Source organism: Syngnathoides biaculeatus, chromosome 14, assembly GCF_019802595.1.
Source record: "Syngnathoides biaculeatus isolate LvHL_M chromosome 14, ASM1980259v1, whole genome shotgun sequence".
Taxonomy (NCBI): Eukaryota; Metazoa; Chordata; class Actinopteri; order Syngnathiformes; family Syngnathidae; genus Syngnathoides; species Syngnathoides biaculeatus.
In genome coordinates, this window is record NC_084653.1 from 7,218,522 (window position 1) to 7,241,208 (window position 22,687).

The 22,687-nt window shown below is 42.2% G+C and overlaps 2 protein-coding genes across 3 annotated transcripts in view; one reads left to right on the forward strand and one right to left on the reverse strand.

Moving 5' to 3' along the window:
- The window catches only part of armc8 (armadillo repeat containing 8), a 28,138-nt gene extending 22,435 nt beyond the window's left edge, over nt 1–5,703 (forward strand). The window contains exons 18-22 of one of the 2 annotated variants that reach the window (XM_061842652.1): nt 1,832–1,927; nt 2,018–2,113; nt 3,000–3,121; nt 5,154–5,247; nt 5,325–5,703. In XM_061842652.1, the coding sequence (XP_061698636.1) occupies nt 1,832–1,927; nt 2,018–2,113; nt 3,000–3,121; nt 5,154–5,247; nt 5,325–5,435 (519 nt within the window). In that variant the 3' untranslated portion in view covers nt 5,436–5,703. The remainder of the gene's footprint in view (nt 1–1,831; nt 1,928–2,017; nt 2,114–2,999; nt 3,122–5,153; nt 5,248–5,324) is intronic. The other variant, XM_061842653.1, reaches the window with a different exon arrangement.
- An 8,230-nt stretch (nt 5,704–13,933) lies between these two features.
- The window catches only part of kcnh3 (potassium voltage-gated channel, subfamily H (eag-related), member 3), a 178,410-nt gene continuing 169,656 nt past the window's right edge, over nt 13,934–22,687 (reverse strand). Inside the window, exon 15 of the mRNA XM_061840886.1 lies at nt 13,934–15,796. Within this exon, the coding sequence (XP_061696870.1) occupies nt 14,897–15,796 (900 nt within the window). The 3' untranslated portion in view covers nt 13,934–14,896. The remainder of the gene's footprint in view (nt 15,797–22,687) is intronic.

Consider the following 22,687-nt stretch of genomic DNA (forward strand, 5'->3'; position numbering starts at 1 on the left):
GAAGACAAAGGTAGAGCAGAGAACCATGTGGTGGAATTTGAGAAAGGAATAATGTGGTGTGGCCTTTCGGAAAGAGGTGAGACAGGAGGAGCTCCTGGAAGACTGGTCTACTACAGCCAAGATGATCAGAGAGACAGGCAGGAGAGTACCTGATGTGTCTTCTAGTAGGAAAGGGGAGAAGGAGACAAATATCCAGAGCAATGGTAAATGTGGTAAGGAAGTGAAGAAACGGGTCTAAGCAGGCTAGAACAACTGGCAGATGGTGTCTGGTGTGTTGTGAGACAGAAGAGTCTCTTCTAGGATGAAGGGCAAAATTTATAACACAGTGGTGAGGCCGGCCATGATGTGCGGGTTAGAGACGATGGAACTGAAGAGACAACAAGAAGCAGAAATGAAGATGTTGATGTTCTCGCTAGGAGTGAGCAGGTTAGAAATGAGCTCATTAGAGGGACAGCCAAACTTGTATGTTTTGGAGACAAGGTTTGAGAGAGCAGACTTTGATGGTTTGGACATGTCCTGCCAGGCAAAAGAGCTAGAGGAAGACCAAAGAGAAGGTTGATAGATGTAGTGAGGGAAGACATGAGGACAGTGGGTGTTGGAGAGGAAGATGCACGATATAGGCTTAGATGGAAGAAGATGACACGCTCTGGCGACCCCTAACTGGAAAAGCTGAAAGGAAAAGAAGCAGCTATGACATGCAAAGTTGAGCTCAGTTGTTTCAGATTTCCACTGATCACACTTGAGATGCTTCTACAACTTGACTAAAGTCCACCTGTGGGAAATTCAGTTGCTTGAAGATCATTTGGAATGGCAAACACCTGTCACCATGAGGTGTCATAGTCGGAGTCCATATCACGAGCAGAAACCAAGCAAAATCTCGGAAATTATATGCAGACCTCTGAGATCAGATTGACCACAGCACATTCAAGATAAAGGAATGGCGTCAGGAACAGCCTGTGAATGTCCTTGAGTGGGCCAACCAGAGCCCAGACTTGAATCCAATCAAACATCTCTGGAAATACCTTAAAATGGTTGTTCACTAATGCTGCTCATCCAACCTGACTGACCTTGAGATCTGCAGACAAGAATGCAAGAAAATGCCCCAAAGCAGGTTAACCAATCGCATACCCAAGAAGACTTTATGCTGTGATTGCTGTCAAAGGTGCTCCAAAAAAAAAAATATTCTCCCAAGGATGTGAATACTTATGTTTAAAAGATGAGTTTTTCAAAAAAAATTGCACAGCTGTCTGAAAAAATTTCTTTAGATTGTAATTATGGGATTTTATTTTCTTTTTTTAAGTAAAACTACTCAAATCAATTCCAACATAAGTCTGGAACAGCAAAATGTAGAAAGTGAATGGTTGTGAATGGTTTTTGGTGGCATTATATTGTTTGCTGTATACACAGCACTGCTCAACATCAAAAGAGCCCCATCAGTGAAGCATGGTGGTGGCACCACCATGCTTCAGAGTTGTTTATTCTTCAGATGCAACTGGTGCCCCAGGCAAGGTGGAAGGAATTAGAAATGGTTTGAAATAATAGTCAGTGTTGACAAAAAAAACCCCACCAACCTCCAGCTTGCTCCAACAGTAAAGCAAAATCAGAAATGCTTCCAAAATCAATATTCCAGCACCATCCCTTCAAATTGGTGGCAAAAGTTTTGAAAGGATTTATCTTTGTCTTTATCCATTTCCCAACCCTATGAGGAAGTGCACAACCAACCTGTTTTAGAGCAGAACACCCTGAATTCCTTATCAGTGTCAACTAAGTGGTAATTATTACATTTGTGAGTTTCATGCAAATAATAGCCAGCACGTTTCTTTGTGGTCAGCACATCGACCAAATCATGAATTCCCACGGGAAGCAGATCATGCAGGCCGTCACGCTCATCCTGGAAGCTGAACACTGCGTGGAGGTCAAAGAGCAGGTGAGAGGAGCCAGACTGTTGCTCGAATATGGGATGTTTGCCGCACTGTTTTGTTTGACTGACTCGTAGTTCAACTGTGTCATTGAACAGACGCTGTGCATCCTCGCGAACATCGCCGACGGCAACACAGCGAAGGAGCTCATCATGACCAACGACGACATGCTCCAGAAAATCAAATACTACATGGTAGGCCTACTTCTGTGCATCGTCATTGTACTTGTTAAAGCTGTGGCCCACTTGAATCGGCCCTTGCTCTCTTGCAGTACGCCACTGAATCATTGCCAGAATACTATTTAGTTGTATTGAACATCCAGTATATTTGAGAACTTTCTTTTGAATATTTACGTATGTACAATTTTTATTTACTTTTTATGGCGTATGTATCCTAATGAAATCATTACTTGGGTACATTTTTACCTCATTCACATGAAATTACTAATTTTTCATGTTATGACAACTTAGTTTATTTTCTTTATGCATTTTGTATTTCTTGTACTGTTCTGTCTTCAGTCATTTTTTTGCTTGTAATATTTTTTCTGAATTCTTGTAAATCTTGGTTTTATTTTTCTCATAATTTCACAACTTTGTCATATTTCTTTCTCCTAACGTCACTATTTTGAAAATTTTCAAGTAAAATGTGGATGTTATTTTTGGAAAGTGATAGTATTGGTCTTTATAGTGGTACTGAAAGGTACTTATTTTTGCCCAGTGACTTATTCGCCATGCCCACCCCCATGCACAGTAACCCAAATTCTTCTCAATTTAGAGGCCCATTTCAAATCTTTGGGCATTTTCAGTTTTGATGAGTGACTGGAAATTGCAGACAGTGATAAAATATCCAACCTTTTGAATATTTTTGTGCTTGTATTTTAAGGTTTTTTTTTCCTCTCCTTTTTCAAGTAGATGTAGCTTGAAACAAATGTCAGCTTGCTGTGTGAAACTGGACTTTTTTTTTTTCAATGATGAAAAAAAAGAACTTAAGACGCCTTTTGCACTCCATGCTCTGGTCCTAACAAATTTTTGTAGGATTCAATTGATCATTTTAAATGTCTTACATATTTCTAACCCTCAGGGTCACTCCAACGTGAAACTGCAGCTCGCAGCCACCTTCTGCATCTCTAACCTCATCTGGAACGAGGAAGATGGTAAAACAGACAAACCCTGCAGGCAGCCTACTGGGATCAATCAATCAATGTATTTGTTTGAACTTTGTTGAACTTGCACAAAATGAAGTTTGCGAAATATTCGAAAACAGTGATTATATAGCAGGTTAAAGCAAAGAAAAGCAAAGCAAATTTATTTGTATAGCACATTTCATACGAGGTAACTCAATGTGCTTTACATGATTAAAGTAATTTGAAAACAAAGAGATAAAACATTTAAAACGGGATTAAAAAGAATAAAAATGACAAACAAAATTAAAAAAAAGACAGTTCAAACCATTCAATAAGTGTTTGGGAGCTGAGGACACTCAATGTGAAGCTTTGTAAATGGAATTGATGATGGAAGAAGAAATGAGAAAAAAAGGAATCGAAATCCATCGGTCTGAAAGTGGTCACAAAGCCGTTTCCAAGGTTTTGGGGCTCCAGAACAACTGTCAGGACCATTATCCACAAATGGAGAAAACTGGGAACAGTGTTAAACCTTCCCAAAAGTGGACGATCAACTAAAATTACGCCGAGAGTAGGATGACTCATTCAGGGGGTCACAAAGAACACCGAACATCTAAAGACCTGCAGGCCTCGCTGGCCTCAGTTAAGGTCAGTGTTCATGACTGTATCATGACTCTTATCATCAGAAAGACATTGGCCAAAAATGGCATCGAAAACCACCGCTGTAAACAATACAAAGGCTTGTCTCACATTTTCCAAAAAAACATTTTGATGATCCTCAAGACAGTTGGAGAACTGATGAGTTGAAAATTGAACTTTTTTCAAGAATTGTGGACCGTTTTATCTTATGTAAAAATGGCACAGCATTTGATTAAAAAAAATAAATTAAAAAAAAAAAAAAAAAAATATATATATATATATATATATATATATATATATATATATAAAATTTGCCAAAAGTGAAGCACGGCAATGGCAGTCTGATCACCTGGGGCTGCTTTTCTACTGCAGGACCAGGACAACTTGCTGTAATTGATGGAACAATGAATTTTTCTGTGTAGCAGAAAATGCTGAATGGCAACATCTGGCCATGAGTTTGTGGCTTCAAACATAGGCACTTTTGGATCATGTAGAGGAGATCCAAAACACACCAGCAAGTCCACCTCTGAATGGCTGAAAAACAAAAATAAATACAAATTTAAAAAAGTAAGTGTTTTTTTTTTTTTTTTTTTTTTTTTTAGTGGCCAAGTAAAAATCCAGATTTAAATTTACCCAAAATGCAGAAGGGATGCATAAGGGCTGGACTACAATGCATTCATGTAAAACCCCCCCCCCCCCCAATCCATCTGTATCTTTACGTGGTGTTTGCTCTTTGTACCCTTAAGTGTCAGTAAAGCATAAGGCATGGACATCAGCGACTGAATGAAGAAATCATTGGGGGGGGGCAGAGAGACATAGACTGTCAAATCAGTGTGACATGTTCCTTCAAGACACCGCCTTCTATGTTTGAAAGGAACCACCATTTGTATCGCTTTCTTATTACATGGATATGAAACATTATGTGAAAGGTGGTAAAAAGGTTAAGATACTCTAATTGGTAAGATTATTTTACTTTTGGGAGAGTTCTAATGTCACATGCTCAAAAACAAAGGGACTGATTGGCCAAAGAAGAAATCTGTGCATTGCTGAGCGATTACTATTCCTAATTTGAAATTGAATTTGTTGAATCTGAAATGATCAAACTGAATGTGAAAATATTCATCTATCCATTTCCTGGTTTGTGGGCATGCTGGAGCTTTTCACAGATATTTTCGGGCGAGGGGTGGGGTCCCCTCTTAAGTGGTTGTCAGCCAATGGCAGGGCATATACAGACAACCATTCGCACTCACAATCACACCTAAGGTCATTGTGAAATAAACTATTTGGATTCAGTTTTTAAATGCATTGTTTCAAATTAAAACATTTTTTTTTCCAAATTCAGTATTTAATTTAGAGAAAACCTCAAACTTAAGAGAAAAAGAGATATTTTGGGTATTTGTTTTTATTGCTGTCAATTTTGACTCAAACCAGTCCAAAAGGCTTAAGGAAATGTTTTCCCCTGTGTGTGTTGTCAGGCTCGCAGGAGCGTCAGGACAAGCTGAGGGAGTTGGGCTTTGTGGACATGTTGCACAAACTCTCCCAGGCTTGCGACGCCAACCTCTGCGACAGGTGAACCTCAACCTGCCTCCCACCTTCTTCATCACAATAAACGAAATAAAACAACAAATGCACTCTTGTCTCTACAGGGCCAAGACGGCCATGCAGCAGTACCTAGCATGACCGCAAGAGGGTATCGCAAGCATCACTTGGGGAAGACGCCTGCTGGTTTTGTTTGGTCAACGGCTGAAACTTTTTGAGTTGCACAAAGACCCTCTTTTTATTTTTTTTTTTCTCTTCCCCTTGTAACGATACAGCTTCCTTGATGGTTTGGAGATTATTACTATTTTTTGTGAAGCTTGGAGCTTTTTGGTGTGACATCATGTATGTCATGGACTCGACTTGTTGAGGAAACTGGATGATGAGAACTTGTTTATTTTTATTTTTTTATTCTTAAGAGGGTGCTTTCCTTCTTTCTCTTCAAGACAAAAGACAGAGGGAAGGGGAATACAACTATTTTGAAATGTGGATGTTTTCATTCCTGTGTATACATACCTCTTGAATATATATATATATATATATATATATATATATATATTATATGAACTTCTAAATATCTATTTTTGGAATGTTATTTTCCCCCATTTTACCTCGTTGTTTTCAGACGTTTAAAAATAAATTGGTCGTTTTTCTTTGGTCTACCTTTTGAAGCAACTGTTTCGTCGCGCACGCAGTCCTGTGCCATCCTGACTTCTGTTCATTTAACTTCTTGATAAATCTACTTTTGTACGTATTACGGGAAAGATTAAAATGAACTGTTTGAGAATCCCCCCTCGTGCACCTCCCCCTTTTGTGAACAGTAAATTGCAGCACAGTATAAGAGCATTATGTGTCATATTTGCGACCATGTTTTAAGTTTTCCTTTTTTGTTTTTCCTCCCCCATTAAAAAAAAAAAAAAAAAAAAAAACGTCCCTTAAGTGTTCACTGACATTTCACATCTCACTAAATCTCATCTCATTAAATGTTCTCCCCAAAAGTCCATCCAGTCACTGCAAAGGAGCTAATGTGTGCTGCTGCTTTATTTTTCTGGCAAGTTAGTCTGATATAAAATTTTTAGTAAATTTTCTCTCAGCTTTCAAAACGCATCAATAATTGTTTGGTAATCAACAAGAGACTCAATGTTTAAATATTGTGACATCAGTGCACTACCTTAAGACTGAGCCTGCCCTGACACACATCTTTGAGGGCGGCCCTCTAGGAAGTTTAAGATTATGTATTTGCTGTGGTTTATAAGGACAGGGTTCAAGATTCAAACATTGTTTCTTTAGGATGACTTCCCGTAAACACGAGAGGAGTCTTGTGGTTTTGTTGCACTCAAGTTTTCTTTGCTCAAAATGACCTGGGAAGAAGTCACCCTCAACTGTTTATGATTGACTCCCAGAACATATATGTATAACACAGGTGTATGACTGTTTATTTACATAGACTATAGTTGTCGTGGGAATAAGGGCATCCATGCATCCGTTATCCAAGCCGCTTCTCCTTGCAAGGGTCACAGGAGAGCTAAAGCCTATTCTAGCTAGCTACGGCCGAAAGGCGGACTACACCCTGAACTGGTCGGCAGTCAGTCGCAGGGCAGATGTCAACACCATCACTGAGCGGGAGTCGATCCCACGGTTCCCGCACCAAAGGTAGGCGTGTGTAACACGACACCATCAGTGACTCTTCGTGGGAAGAAAAATGTTTGTACAAAACAGACAACAGTTGGGTCTGTGTTATCATCCCATTGACAGGATCTTTTGGACATGCTTGAGAATATTTGATGGGGTGAAGAAGTGAGTGGAAGTGGGGGGGTCTCGCAGGAGGTGTATGGCTTTTCTAGAGGAGGCCAGCTTAGGGACTTGTCCACTCCTCTAAGGTTGCAAATCTATTGAAAAGTGTGTGATCGGATAGGTGACCCGATGTGTAGGACCACTGTGGGGGTGTCTCTTTGACCCGTCCCACAAAGCCGTAAGTCATTTCCCTGCGATTTCTTGTGATTTCCAGGAGGGGATACTCTTGGGGACTTTTTCCACTCCTTTAGGTCGTAAATCTATTAGCAAATGTGTTTTCAATCTATCAACAGGTGTTAGAACTGCTGACTGGATTTGAGGAACCACTGAAGGGGTGCCTTGCAGACCTGTCTATTCCCTAAAGTCTTAAAGCATTTCCCTGGGATTTCTGGTTGGAGATTTCTGGTTGAACTTTTGGTTGGCGGATTTCTGGTTTCTGATACTGTTACCAGTATGACCTCCAGTTGTGGGGATCTCCGGCCCCATTTCCAGAAATGTCACTTATGACAATGTCAACACTTTGGGCCTCAGGTCCTAAAAATGATCATCTGTCAAATTTTGACATGAAATTGAATCTTCCACTCTTTATTTCCTCTGTCTGGCCAACTTATAGATCTTTTTCTCCTTTTCTTTCAAACTACTGACATACATGTATGTTTCTTGTTTGGAGGCAATATCGGGTTCAGATTCTTGCACAAGTACACTTCAGTAGACTGTCAGGCCCATGATTTGACCCACCGACTTCCTTGTCAGGGCATGATTCTGTTTTCCCCTTGCCAAAGGCGTATACCCCGACTAATAAACTGCTACTGTATACTCTGTGTTCACATTCAGTCAAATGCTACAAACCTGATAGGACAGATTGTAAATAACATTTTGATGGCAAATGTGGACTTTTCTTTCATCCAATAAGCTAAAAGATCATGCATTTCTCCTGTTGGAGATACTGAAGGCACCAAGACTCACAAGCAGCAACCACAGGCCTGGTCAAGCAGTTTCTTCTCTGCTCACATTTAATCAAATATGGAAAAACTGAGGGGCAGGCATTGATGGACAACGGTCCAAATTTTCTTTCATTTCTTCTGTGCCTTACTGGAGTTTCACACAGTAATTGCTGCAGGAGTTCAGATCAAATGGAGTATCATCTGAGTGTGGGATGCTAAGACAATTTGAAGGCATAGAAAATGAATCTTTCTTATTGGCTGATGGTCCAGCCAAGCATACTATTCACTGACTGAAGATAAAAGTGAAGGCTACAATTGATAACGTTCTAATTTCTGTTTAATCTGTATCACTTTTTTTTGTCATTGTTAGTTTTTATCCCTGTCCATGCTACTCTTGTATTGGATCACATTAGAAAAACGCAGCTGTACATAAAGTTTCCAGTGAGCAAAGTAGTGGTTCCCACAAACATCACAGGAGTCCACAATTATGATTACAAAACAATGCATCTTTATTGTCGGAAAACCCCGGTGCCTGTAGCAGGTCTTTTTTCCCTTTCTTTTCTTTTTTTTTTTTTTTTTAATAATAAAATACGTTAGACCTCCCGCAGGGTATACTGTGTACACGCTGCCACCCCGTGCAGCTCCAAAGCAGGCACATTCCTCATGCAACAAAAGCTGTGACATGCATTGGATTCACAATGTTACTTTTTTTTTTTTTTTTTTTAAACATACCAACAATTTCATCCTGTCCCACAGTGAGTTCCTTCTTGTCGTCTTGTTGTGGAGTGTAAAAAAACAAAGTGATATTTTACAGGTAACATGGTGTGATGTAACCAAATAAAGCTATTTACAGTAGTGCTCAGCCCCCTTCCTTCACTCAGTTTTCAGGGATGCCTCATGGGTAGTGTAGTTTTCCAGGCTGGTGTCTTGCACCAGCTTTGGCAAAGAGGGTTTCAATATGAACACTTTTTGTTGACGTGCTTGTTTGCGCATGCTTGTGTGTGTGCGTGTGTGCTACATTGGAGATTATCAGCAAAAATAGTCCCGCCACAATTCCACATGACAAAAATATGTTTTGGGATCAAGGTGCAAGGTTTAATCAGATGGCTTTTATTTTTCATTTTGTTCCAAATGCCTGCTTGGGATGTCAGGAGTGCTGACAGGGAGGAGAAGGCACCGATGGTTGGATGGCTAAAGCTCAGGAGTGATGTGAAAGTTGTAAACAGTCCTGATCAAATGCGGCGAAACTACATGATAGTCCCACCACCATGACCCATTTTTTAATTCCCTATAAGTGACAAGTTTGGCTTTGGCACGCACAATGAAACTCCATTCTAAACACACACACAAAAAAGGGGGGGGGGGCTACTTTTGTCTGTTTAAACCCTGTTTGTTTCTTGATGGTGGGCAACCTGACTTGTGACAGATTTAGGCACATGGGTCAGAAATCCTTTAAAATAAAAAATAGGCTACTTTCAAAATTTCACGCTTAAAAGCTCACCTAAAACCATTAGGGTTCTTCCTTAGAAGTACAGGAGAACCATATTCCCTGAAAGTTTGAGTATGAATATCCTTAAGAATATATGGGTTTATTGTGGGGACGTTAGATGATAAGCCCTGGACGGTATTGCCTCAACCTTCATTTAAAATTAGCAGGTTCTTCTGTTGGCTTTCTGAGCTATTGTATAAATATCCTTTACAAATCGATAGGGTTATCATGATGAGGGACAGCATATATCGAAAAGTGTGACAACGTTCAGTTGAAAATTTGGCTTGTATCTCAAAGAAAAGGACAAGTGGACCTTGTACAAGAGGCAATCAAACAGTGATGAGCCCAATTAAATATAAAGTACTTAACATTAGGCCTGTCCCAAGCCCAGATAAACCCAGAGGGTTACGTCAGGAAGAGTATTCGGCTTAAAACTTTGCCAAACAAATATAGACGTTCATCTAAAGAAGCCCATACTGGATCAGTCGTGGCCCGGGTTAACAACGTTTGACCCTGACACCGTTAACCTGCAGGGCGCCGGTGGAAATTCAGCTATTGTTTCCAGCTCTCAAACTAAATTTACCTTGGGGGTGCTGGAAGCAGCGTCTCATATTAAGGTGAAGGCCACAAAATATTGTGTTGTTTGAGACTCCCGATGTAATTAGTTGCTAATAAAATCCCCCCCCACCCCCCACCTGGGTAGGATGTGACCTAGAGGTGAAAGAGAAATTCTGGATGGAACTAGATGAAGTCGTTTTGAGCATCCCAGACACAGTTGTGAGTTGTGATTGGTGTAGAATGTAATGGACATGTTGGTGAAGGAAAACAGGGGCGATGAATAACTGATGGGCAAGTACAGCATCCGAAAAGGAACTTTGAGGGATAGATGGTGGTGGACTTTGCAAAAAGGATGGAAATGGCAGTAGTGAACACTTTCAAGAAGAGGCAGGAACATAGAGTGGATTATAGAGTGGAACGCAGGTGGATTATATTTTGTGCAGACGATGTAATCTGAAGGAGGTTACTGACTGTAAGGTAGTGGTGGGGGAGAGTGTAGCTCAACAGCATCGGATGGTGGTGTGTAGGATGACTCTGGTGCTGGGGAGGAAGAGTAAGAAGACAAAGGTAGAGCAGAGGATCATGTGGTGGAAGCTGAGAAAGGAAGAATGTTGTGTGGCCTTTCAGAAAGAGGAGGAACAGTTAGTCCAGGGAGAAGAGATAGCGAGGGTGGACGACTTCAAATCCTCGGGGTCAACAATCCAGAGCAATGGTGAGTGTGGTAAGGAAGTGAAGACACAGGTCCAAGCGGGGTGGAACAGCTGGCGGAAGGTGTCTGGTGTGTTATGTGACAGAGGATTCTCTGCTAGGATGAAGGGCAAAGTTTATAAAACAGTGGTGATGTACGGATTAGAGACGGTGGCACTGAAGAAACAACAGGCAGCAGAAATGGAGGTGGCAGAAATTAAGATGCTGAGGTTCTTGCTTGGAGTGAACAGGTTGGATTAGAAATGAGCTCATTAGCGGTACAGCCAAAGTTGGATGTTTTGGAGACAAGGTTTGAGAGAGCAAACTTCGATGGTTTGGACAGAAGGCTGCTAAGGATGGAGCTGCAATGCAAAAGAGCAAGAGGAAGACCAAAGAGAAGGTTGATGAATGTTTTGAGGGAAGACATAGGGAAATTTGGTGTCAGAGGAAGATGCAGGAGATAGCCTTGGATGGAAATAGAAAAAAAGTGACCGCTAACGGGACAAGCCGAAAGGAAATGAAGAATTTATGTTTTTTTTTTTTCAGAAATATTCAATTTATGATCCAAATAATTGTTTGGAGGATTACAAACCATTTGTTTACGCAGCCACTCTTTCCTGTCACTCATATGGAAACAACCGCAACCAACCAACAACCACTGTGACAAGAAAAGGAGCACCAGACTATCTTCAGTGGTCAATCCTGAACAGTGCTGGGATCTTGTTCATTGCCTTTGATCCTGGACACCCCCTTTTTAACTGTGCTGTAGTTTACTGTGGCTTCTCTCTTTCACTTCTTTTTCTTTCTCCCCAACTTTCTGCTTGACAGACAACCGGCAGTACGTCATTTTCCAAATTGCTGATAGGAAGAGGACACAGACTTCAACAAAACATTTTTTTAAATAATTCTTCAAACAAGTATTTAAACTCAAACTGTGAACATTTCTGGGGAAAAAAACAATAATTAGCAGTTTCAATTAAATTGGGCTCATTACTTTTGACTGCCCCTCGTATCATCGTTAAATATCAACAGGGTTTTTCTGTCGGTTTTTCTGTCGATAGAGCCATTTTCCCTGAAGACTTGAAGATCAAGCACCCTGACTTACACTATAAACTACTATCATAGTTGAAATAGCCTTAAAAAAATCGATCAAGTAGTTGTTGTTGGCTACTTCCTGATTAAATTTTAAAGTTAAAAGATTCTCCCTTCTTGTGGTAACACATCCGTAGTCAAAGGTTTGAAAATGAGCAACCAAACAATATTACAACATGACCTTGAATATTTGCTGACTGGGTTATGCCAGATCAAATATCCATTAAAATCAATCAATTGGTTTATTGTCCGAACATGAGCTAGTCATGAAACTTGGGCTACTTGATCTGGTATCAAATCTCATTCAAATCTAACATTGTTCTAAGAATCCTTATCGTCAGTATCCGCTATGAACATTAGCGATGAGGGCCCTCCTAAATCACATTTCAAAAAATCAGTTGAGTTTATGTTGATATAGGAGAAAAAGATCCCTGAAACTTTCAAGATGTTTAGTTGCGAATTGTGTTTGGTAGTGCAAACCAACGGATCATGTATGAACTATGCTAAGTCTTGAAAAAAAAATCAATTTGAAAATTAACAGGCTCTTCCTTAGGCTGGATTTACGCTGCATGCTTCAAGTGACAATTCCTTCTTTTTAAATGTTTTTATTTTTATTTTTTTTGCAGAGTTGGCATGCGTAAAGCAGAAAAGTGCTTGGAGTTGGATTTTCTCAGACTGAAGTCAAGCCTGTTTCAAACGTGGATAAAAGTCCAGTATGTATCAGGTATGGACAGAGGCATTCAATTGGGTTCGGGCACTCATAGTGTATGTCAATCCAGCCTTAGTTACGTCTAACGATACACCCTAAATGCTTGAAGATTGTTTACCTATATATCTGACCTTGATATTAGCTTCCTGGGTTATCTTGAAAACGGATCATTGTTTGCACAACGTGTTTTCAAAATCAACAAGGTTCTTCGATGCAGAACGCCAATCCCTGAAAATCAGTGAGTCAAAAAGGATGTGGAAGCTACTCAGCAAGCTGCCATTAGACACAAGTTACCGTGGCTATCGTAGGTCGGGTAGGTTTGAAAAAAAAAAAAAAAAGATTCTCTTATTCTCCTGAATTATTATTATTATTATTTTTAACTGTGGTACAGAAAATAGATGGACGGATGGGGCCAAAGTTCAATCAAAGATTGAGAGTGATATGTCCCGTCAATTTCTGCTGGCTCACTTTCAAGTTCAATAAGGTCCTCCATGGACTGTAGAAAAATAATAATCCCTAAAACTTGCAAAGCAAGCAGGACTCTCGTTTGAATGCAAATTCCTAGATGTGACTGTTCTTAGTTCATATAAAGATCTTGTAGGAAGGCATTGAACCATTTTGTGCCAGCTCACATTCAAAACTAACACAGTTCCTCTTTGGACAGAGAACAAAACCTCCTGGAATTTGAAAAATACTTTCAACTTGTGGGGCACTAAGTGGGAAGCTGCTTTTGACGTGGTGGAGTGCACAACTGGGCCTGTAACCAATATAGTCCCAACGCTTTTTAAGTATGGGGGCAGAGAAAGAATGACAACAACTGCACTCATGAAGGTGACCCACTGAAAGCAAGCGCTAGTATGAAGATATCCATGCTAAGTCTCAAATTTGGAACTCAGCAACGGGAGAATTAGAAGTCAGGTAAACTCACCATGGAGTTTCTGCTACAGATGCTGTAGAGATGGACCACCAAGAGTACTGTAAAATAGGGGTGTCCAAACTTTTTCTGCGAACGGCCCCATTAGGAAACATCGAAGGATGGAAGGGCCACTTTGACATTCTCAAGCTAAAAGCAATCCATCAGTTTAGGTAAAGCTATGCATTGCTGTGCTAAAGTATCAATCCCATCTCAAATTCTTTGTGTTTTTGCAGTTTCCTCACTTTATCATGAAACAAACATAAGTACTGTATCCCACAAGAATAACCCAAGTAAACATAAACTGCAGTTTTTAACCCTAACCCTAAAAAACAATAAAAGTCATGATCATGTCTTGCAAAATCATTCTTTGAATGATGTATATTAATTTAGACAATAAGAATCGACGAGTAAGCCATTTCATGTAGATGTCAGAACAGATTCTATTTTTGAATCGGTTGACGACATCAAACAGACTCGTCGCAGTTTCCAACAACTTCAACTGCACGTTCACTATTGTCATGTGTCTCGTATGGCTAAAAGATAATACAGTATCATCATCATCATCATCATCATCTAGCTGCCAGTACCATGTTTTGTTTCAATTTGAACATAAATAATAACTGATTTTTTAAGATCTTCTTGGCGGTCGTCCATAATTGTTTACAAGCGATGGCCATTGCTAGCCGTGGCGAACGCATCCAACCACTCTTGTCACAACATGGCATTTTTTTGAATGCATAGACTGCCATTTTGTTATCATCATCATTAGACTCGACGAATGAATAGCCAAATATCTGATATCATAATTTGTTGAGTGATTTAGGAGGGCATCTCATCCTCACTTTAATAATAAAATCATCACTTGAAAATTGCATTTAATGTTTACTTGGGTTGTCTTTCATATTCACATTTGCTTGTTCCTTTGTTTGATGATCCTTAAATTGGGAAAATTATTTCCCCCAAAAGTTAGAGACGGGCGCAAATACTTTTCCACTGCACTTTCTATAGACTGTATGACTGTATATTAATATTTTCTTAAAGCCTGGCAATGGTGATGGAGCAAAAATACATGCAATCTTTTGGATTTTTTGGGTGGCTGATAGCTTTGTATACTACTCGAACAGACCTGTCCCTGCACTGAGCAGCGGTTCAGAACCTAAACCAGAGCAAGCTGAGCTCAAACGACCTCGACTTTGATCAGAAAGAGTAGCAAACAATCACCATGAGGAAGTGCGAGATGAGAACAAATGTATTCTTCTTCTCTTCTCATTTCCTTCCTTGCTACCCAGTGTAGAAAGTAAGAAGTACACTGCAGGCAAATGATGTGGGTCATGTCAATTATTATTTTTACGCAAAATATGCTGTAGTTTCGACACCCCATAAAACAAAAGTTGTGCTGTTGTAGCTCCATCGGTTGACCGCTGAAGACTGGTGCTCCTCCTTTCCCTGATCTTACCTCCTTTGATCCCATTTTTTTTCTCTTCTGGTACCTCTCATCCAGCTGGCTCATCATCATCGATGAAACTGATGTGCTCCGAGGATGCCACCCCCTCACCCGCCTTAACCCGCCGTTCCTGCATTTCAATCTCCTGGAGCACACTGTCGCCCGGCCCGGTCTGTCGGCAAACATGTGAGTTAGAAGCCCAAGCCAGGTAGCCTTCTTCGGGTTTTGTGCCCTGTGAGTCCAGAGATGAAGGCAGGGAGAAGAGGGAGGTCCCAGTGGTACCCACGGGGGACACCAGCGGGACGGACAGGGACGGTCTCAAATGGTGGTCCCCGGGTGAGGATGCAAGAGACGCTGGCGCGGAGGAGTGCGGGGGCCACGGCGGAGGAGGTGTGTCCTGGGAGGGAGGCGGGGGGAGGAGGCTTCTGCGACTGACACAAGTGGCTTTTCGGGACGGGTGGCAGGAAGAGAGGGACGAAGAGGAGAGGGACATGGAGAAGGAGAGGGACGGTGATGGAGTGACAGATGCCAGCGGGGGATGATCCTGCAGTGAGGACATACAGAAACTGGAGGAGGCCAAAATTGGGGACCCCTCAAAAAGTCCTTCCTTTGCCAAGGGAAGATTGTTGCACGGGGGTGGCGAGGGGTTAGGCCGTTGTGGTGAATGAGAAGTCGGGAGAAGGCATTGCGGCAGGTCAACCCCCTCCGCGTCTGCACCATCCAACAGGGAATGAGTGTCCGGTCTCAGGAGGGAGCACGACGTGACGGGGGTGGGCACCGTCGGGCCTGCGCTTGCCGACAGCCGGCTGGTGCTGCTGCTGCGAGGCGGGGTCAAATTTGGCAAGAGTGGCTGTTGCGGTGGCCCTCTGAGGAGAAGTGGCTTGAGCAGATGCGTCATTTCTTGAAGCTCCTGGCTGAGCTTGGACACCTGCCTGGAGAGGCTGTTCATCTGTGTGGTGAATGAGAAGAGAAATTGTCAGTTTATGATGCTCATGTATGCTCATCATTTACTGCGGTGACATGTTAGCAAGTTTTATTCATTTTAAGACCAAGATCGTAACAAAATTCATCGAGACAGTGGTGCTTTAATAATTTCTTCCATGAACACTCATTCCTCATTGAAATTGAAGTATGTCTTGTGCCCATATTTAGTCATGACTCCATAATTTCCTCATGTCCTCAGTGGGGCTCTGCTCTGTAGCCAGATGTGTCCTTGAGCGCATCTCTGCATGTAGGCTAACCTTGATGAACTGCATACTGGACACTTTGCAATAATCCATTGCCAGCTAGAACCGGTTGAGACAGAAACCCTTTGTCTATGTGGAAAGCCCCGATGTCATGCCACAGGTTTGACAACACCCATAGTCCGCCCTTCTGACAAGATAAAGGTTGTGTGCTTTCTCTGTACCTTCGCACTTGTGATCTGCTCTCTACAGCAATTGTCTCGAACTCATAAGTGCCCGGAATATTCTATAAGTAAATTCTTCGAAGAAACTGTTCATCATCTCCAGCCTTTATTTGGATAACCAACATTCTCACTACCCAAAATTAAGCAAAGCGAAGGAAAAAAAGCGTCCTCCAACAATTGGTGACCCGGACGTGATTTCGGACTAAGATGTTTGTTGACAGACAGAACATCGGCCGGCCAACAATTGAGAAGGTAAGAGGACATTTATCCTCCAAAAGTGATCTTCTGTCTGTTAACTGTGGTTGAGGTCCATGTCACGTTTGAATTTGTGACATTGTGAAATTAGTCTGTGGAGGGTTGAACCGTAGGGGAAACTAGGTGGTATACTACTGGGTTCGAGACCCTGGTGGGTAACCGTCGCGTCCCACCTAAATGGTAGTCTCAACACAAATAGGTTGAAATCCCGTGACTGGCAGAACAAGATTGAGGCCAGTCAAAAACTTTCTGGACCGGGAAGTTTTCTCGTTCTTTTCAGAGAATCCTAGAGACAAGAATTCCTCATTCGAAATCAAAGGACTGTTTCATAAAAATAAAGAGGCTCGAAAAAAAATTAATAAAACTAATAATAATAATAACAATATTATTAATAATAATCTATCTGAGAGAAATTAAAGTGACCTTAATAAAATGGCCTAAGAAGGGTATGACGATACCCAGTGGTAGTTAAAAGAAAAAAAAGAGCATCCTTCGGCATCTGCTGGCTCGCGAGTGTGTCTCGTGCGCACGCACACACACGATTGTAGCGTAGTGAGGCAAGCGTGCGTATGTGTATGTGTGTGTGTGAGTGCAAGATCAACGGAGGCGACACTACTCGTACATATATTTGCATTTTTAAGGGTGAGTTCTTTGAGTGGTTCACTGCATGAGTGTGCAAGGAGGGCCACCCTCTGCTTTATTGTTGCTTTGTCACTTATCTGCCTCTCTGTTCCAAATAGAAAAACCTGTTGACTACAAAAAAAAGAGGGGGGATTCGATTTAAAACAAAATGGAGGGACAGTTTGATAGGGAAAGTGAATGGTTCGATTTGCAAATACCAAACCATTTTGAACAAGTCTTGCTTAGTGAACAAGTGAAAAATGCATGCAATGTGTGTGTGTTGGATGGTTGCCTGAAAATGAATGAATGAGATAGTGAGAAAGAACAGTTGAAAGAATGGATGAGGAAGTGTTCCGTTTGCTTCAACTGCATGTTCGGTGACATTAATGAAAGAAACGGAATAAGCTTGTGTTAAAAGAGTGGCAGCTCTAAAGTTGGAAGTGGAAAAAAAATTAACATTGTCTTCAAAAGGTAGAAACGTGAGGGAGAATACTAAGAAAGTTGTGGAAATGAAAGCGGAAGAAAGAATGATGGCAATGGGATGTGCGTTTAAGTTGTCCCGTTTGGTTGTTAAGGAAGAAAGTGTTTGTCTGGTACCGTCAACACCCAAACTTCCCTCAGCGCCGCCTCCTTACTAGGAGGAGAAACGGCCTTGGGCGTTGTCTCCAACTAATCCATTTGTACCGTCACCTTACCATAAACCAGGAGAGATTTAAATGAATTTCAGGCTCCAGTATTGAATGTAATTGCGGGCCGGCTCGAAGTAGATGTAGACGATCAAACGTCTCTCACTCGTGCATAACAGACATCGAACATGAATACAGTTGCGGAAACTTTGGCTGCTGGAGTGACTGCCGCCATTAGAGAATTAGAAGGCAGATTGGAAAAAGTGGCCAACTTGAGAGCTGACCCATTCACACGTTTGACTCAGCTAGGATTGTATTAGGCAGAATTCAACAGACACCAAGAGGTTCCACAAAAATATCAGAAATCAACTTAAGAGAACCACTACTGAACATGAAGATAGAGGGAACGCTGAAGTGGAGGAGCAGGACCTTGCCCTTCGCGTTGAACAAGAAGCAGCCCAACTGAAAAGAGAACAGGAAGTTGCTCTCTATGCTGCGGAACATGCAGCTAGAGGCTCTTCGAATGGGGAAGGAGAAAACAGTTTGTATGTTGCTCAGTTACAGAATCAATTAGCAGAATTAAAGTCTCATGTCCAGAATCTTTCAGGTGCCCACCCTGACTCCGTTTTGGATCAAACCAGAGGTCCTGAAGACCCAGAGGAATCTTCCAAAGGTCCAGCTTTTCCTCCTCATAGGCCTGTGACTCGTTTCCAAATCTTGCAGACACCCATGTTAGCCAAAGTTGACCCGGCTACTGGTAACCCTGCTATGTTTTACAAACCTTTCTCTCCCACTGATGTGAATGTGTTGCTGCAGAAACTTCCACCCATGCAATTTGGTGGTGCCAATTGGCTTCAAGCAGTGCAGAGACAAATGTTCACAGCACATTTGGTGTTTGCTCACAAAGCAAATGAGGAGGCTGCAGCTTTTTTTGACAGAGCCCTCACTGATTACACTCTGAAAACAGGACACGCACCTACGGCCTCTGCTTTGCATTCGCAAGTGTTCCGGGCAGTCATTTTAAAGGGGGTTCCCAAGTCTGTGGCGCAGGCCATGGAGGTCAATCCGGACCTTCCTGGTGCTGAGGTTGACAAACACAAAACTACAGAAACACAACTTGCCATTGTTGCGGTTGCAAAATCTAAAAAGCAGGAAGAAGCCACTCTAGCTCTGATCTCATCTCCCTCTGTTGGTTCTGAGTGCATGATGTATCAAGCAGGTTCATTCATGGGTCAAGATGCGCCCCTGGTGGCCGTAATGTGTGCTTCAATTGTGGACAGCCTGGTCATTGGGCCTGCGAGTGCAGACAGTGACCTCAAGCGTCTGGATGGAGCACATGGCTACAATCGAGGAGAGATCTCATCGCCACATGCCCCCTCATCAAATGCACCACTGTTGGACTCATCCTGGAATTTCCAGATGGGAACACCTACTGCTGCTCGGCTGCCTCTGCCTCCGGTGCCACCTCCCAGTTTCCGCTTGTTGAACAAACATCCTGTGGCATGCGCCACTGCCGACATCTATTGGGCAAGAGTGGATATTGACTCCAGTGGTTCGCTCGAAGCTGAACACTTTTGGACTCTCTGGTCACCTTGGGTTCGCAATTCAGATCTTATGATATGGTAACTGATTGTATGCATTGTACTCTGTAATATGACAGATTAGGGGATGAGATGTATAGTGAGGCATTTCAGGAAATTGAAAACAACATGTGGAAATTGAACATGGGTGATTTGTTTGCAGGCAAACCAGGTGTTGCCTTTTCGGTGTTTCTGACTCTTGAACAACTCAAATGGTATATGATGGTGGATCCTCTGGATCCTTCGATGCCTCCCTGTCACCCACATGTCTCCTTGATGGTTTCGCCTAAGCACACAGCGAAGGTTCTCGGTCCGTTTGTCCTGGCATGCACACATGCATCTGAATGGAAAATTCATTTCACTCTCTATTGCTCTATTCCCTGTAACTTGATGCTTATTGGATTAAGTCTAACAGATTTTTACCCACTTCTGTTTTGGAGCACCAGCTTCTGGAAAGGCACCATGGACGTGAAACAACCGACAGCGATTTTGCTGGTCAACTTCTTGATTCCCTTCCCACATCGCTTGGGTCCATGGATCCCACTGATGTTGGTCTCTTCAATGTTTCACCTATTGAGTTTCAGATGAAACCAGGACAAATATATGTTCCGCAATACTCTGTAAAAGAGGCCGGGATGATTGGCATATTGGAAACAATTGATGGCTTGCTCAAAGCAGGGGTGTTGTGTGAAATTCCTGGCTCCGATTTTAACACCCCCATCTTGCCTGTTGAAAAGACAAACGCTGGAAAGTTTCGCATGGTCCATGACCTGCGGGCAATTAATGCGGCCGTGTTAATCCTCACTTTGCCCGTTCCGAACCCGCACTCGGCATTGTCCCAAATTACATCACCCCACACTCCTCTCACTTGCATTGACTTGGCAAACGATTTATTTTGCTTCACCATCCAATGAAGAAATTTTTGTTTTCAATTGGAATGGTGTTTGTTACTCCTACAATCACCTGCCTCAAGGCTTCGTTCTTTCACCTGGACTCTTCAATGACTGTCTTGATCAGTTGCTGTCTCTGCTTGAATTGCCTCATGGGGCTCTCCTGGTGCAGTATGTGGATGACCTCTTGCTGGCGGCTTCATCTGAAACTTCTTGTCTTGAAGCCCCTAGCTCTTTGCTTTCTCATTTGGCCTCTGTTGGACTGAAGTGTTCCATGTCCAAACTCCAGATTGCCCGATCACAGGTTTCCTTTCTCGGACAGCTGATCTCACGCCATGGCACAGGAATATCTCCCTCTCACAAAGACGATATCCTCCATCACCCAAAACCAACAAATGTCAAAACCTTGCTGGCCTTTCTCGGTCTTTCCAACTACTCCATGTTACTCATACTCCAAATTTTGTTGAACTCATTCACCCACTCCGAAGAATGGTCAATTAACAAGGTATGCGCAATCTTTCTCACACTCTTTGTTGGACCACAGAAGCAGACACTTCCTTCATCTCCTTGAAACAACACCTTTCCACTGCTGCAGCTCTTGCAATTCCTGATTACAGTCGCATGTTCTATCGTGACGTGTCTGAAAAGATTTGCAGTGTTTCTGCTGCTCTTTATCAGAAAGGGGAAAGAGGAATTCGAGAAGTTTGTCTGTATGCATCAATTCCATTGGAAAAATATGAGCAAAGAGACTCAATTTGCTGCTTTAGCCAGAGTGATTCAGAAGACATCTCACATTGTTCTTCATCACCCGCTGACTGTGCAAAGATCACACAGTACAGTCCAGTACGTCACGTGTCAAGCTTTCACCATGACCGGAGGAAGACAGAGGAAAATTGAAGCAATTTTAACACAACCACATATTCTCTTTACTCATGAAGGGGTAAACATGGGTGGAGGTCTGCTCGGAGGAGAACCGCATTGTTGTGTACAAAGAACTACGGAAGAAAACTCACTCCGCACTGAACTTTATGCGAAACCTCTTGACAACCCGGACTTGATTCTTTTCACAGACGGATTTGCAGTAACCCACAGAAATTTTGGCATTAACAGCAGCACTCAAGTTGACAAAAAAATCAGTCAGTTAACATTTACACAGATTCAGTGTATGCGCACATGACAGTTCATGTTGCATTAAAAGAATTGCAGCGAAACGATTTCCAAACTGCAAACAGTCCACCCATTAAACATCAGGACGACATTCTCAAATTGTGAGATGCTTCAATGCTCCCAACAGCGGTAGCAGTAATAAAATGCAAAGGTCACTCTTGAACTAATGATTTTGTATCAGCAGGAACCGAATCAGGAGATTGAGTAGCAGAAAAGGTTGTGGGGTGACGACCAACACTCCAACTTACTGTAAGTGAGTCTGAATGTGACAATCAACAAGAGGTGACAGTAAGTTGTAGCAGGAAAAACCAAGTCCAGAAGAAAAGTATGTGGAAGTCGAAAGGGGGTGTCAAAGTTGAGGATGGCGTATGGTAAAAAGAGTGTAAGTGCATTCTATATTAGACACAATTGAAAAATCTAATTTCTGAAGCCCATGGAACATGCCATATGAGTGTGGATGAAACACTGAGACGACTCCACGCCTGGTGGCATCCTTTTATGAGACAAATTGTTAAAGGTGAACTCCAGGACTGCAGCGTTTGCAGTAGGTATAACAGAATGCCTACAACGAAACCACCGCAGGGGGTCCGCGATCCGAACGTGGACGCCCCTGGTCAGGTGATTTCAATGGATTTTACTGACATGATTAAAACAGTGTCAGGCTACCAGTATTTGCTAGTCATAGTAAATTCCTTTTCAGGGTGTCCAGAGGCATATCCCTTCAGATCTGAAACTGCGAGCACAGTGATAAAAGATTTGGTTAATCACTACATTCCAACGCATGGGTTTCCTAGGAAAATTAGATCAGACATTCAAACTCATTTCAAAAACACACACCTCCAGCCTGTAGAAAAAATGTCAGGGTTGAAACATCATTTTGGATCTATGTATCATCCACAATCACAAGGACAGGTTGAGCGCATGAACAGGAACATTAAGGAGTAGATAGCTAAGGCTTTAGCGTCATCCACACTCAATTGGTTGCAAGCTCTTCCATTGGCACTAATGAACGTTCGAATGCCATTAAATTCTTCGAAAGGTTGGACTCCATTTGAGTGTCACACTAACAGACCGTTTCCTGCACCCACGGCTTCATTGGCTGCGACTGAAGGTCCAGGCCCACCTGGGCTTAAACAACTAACCATCAATTTGGCTCATTTAACTGAAAGACAACCAAACGCTTCCCTCGAAATGAATACTTGTGAACCTGTGTGGTTAAAAGTAATTAAACGTAAATTGTCTGAACCTAGGTGTACAGGTCCCTTTCAGGTCACGGATCAGACGGCCACAGCA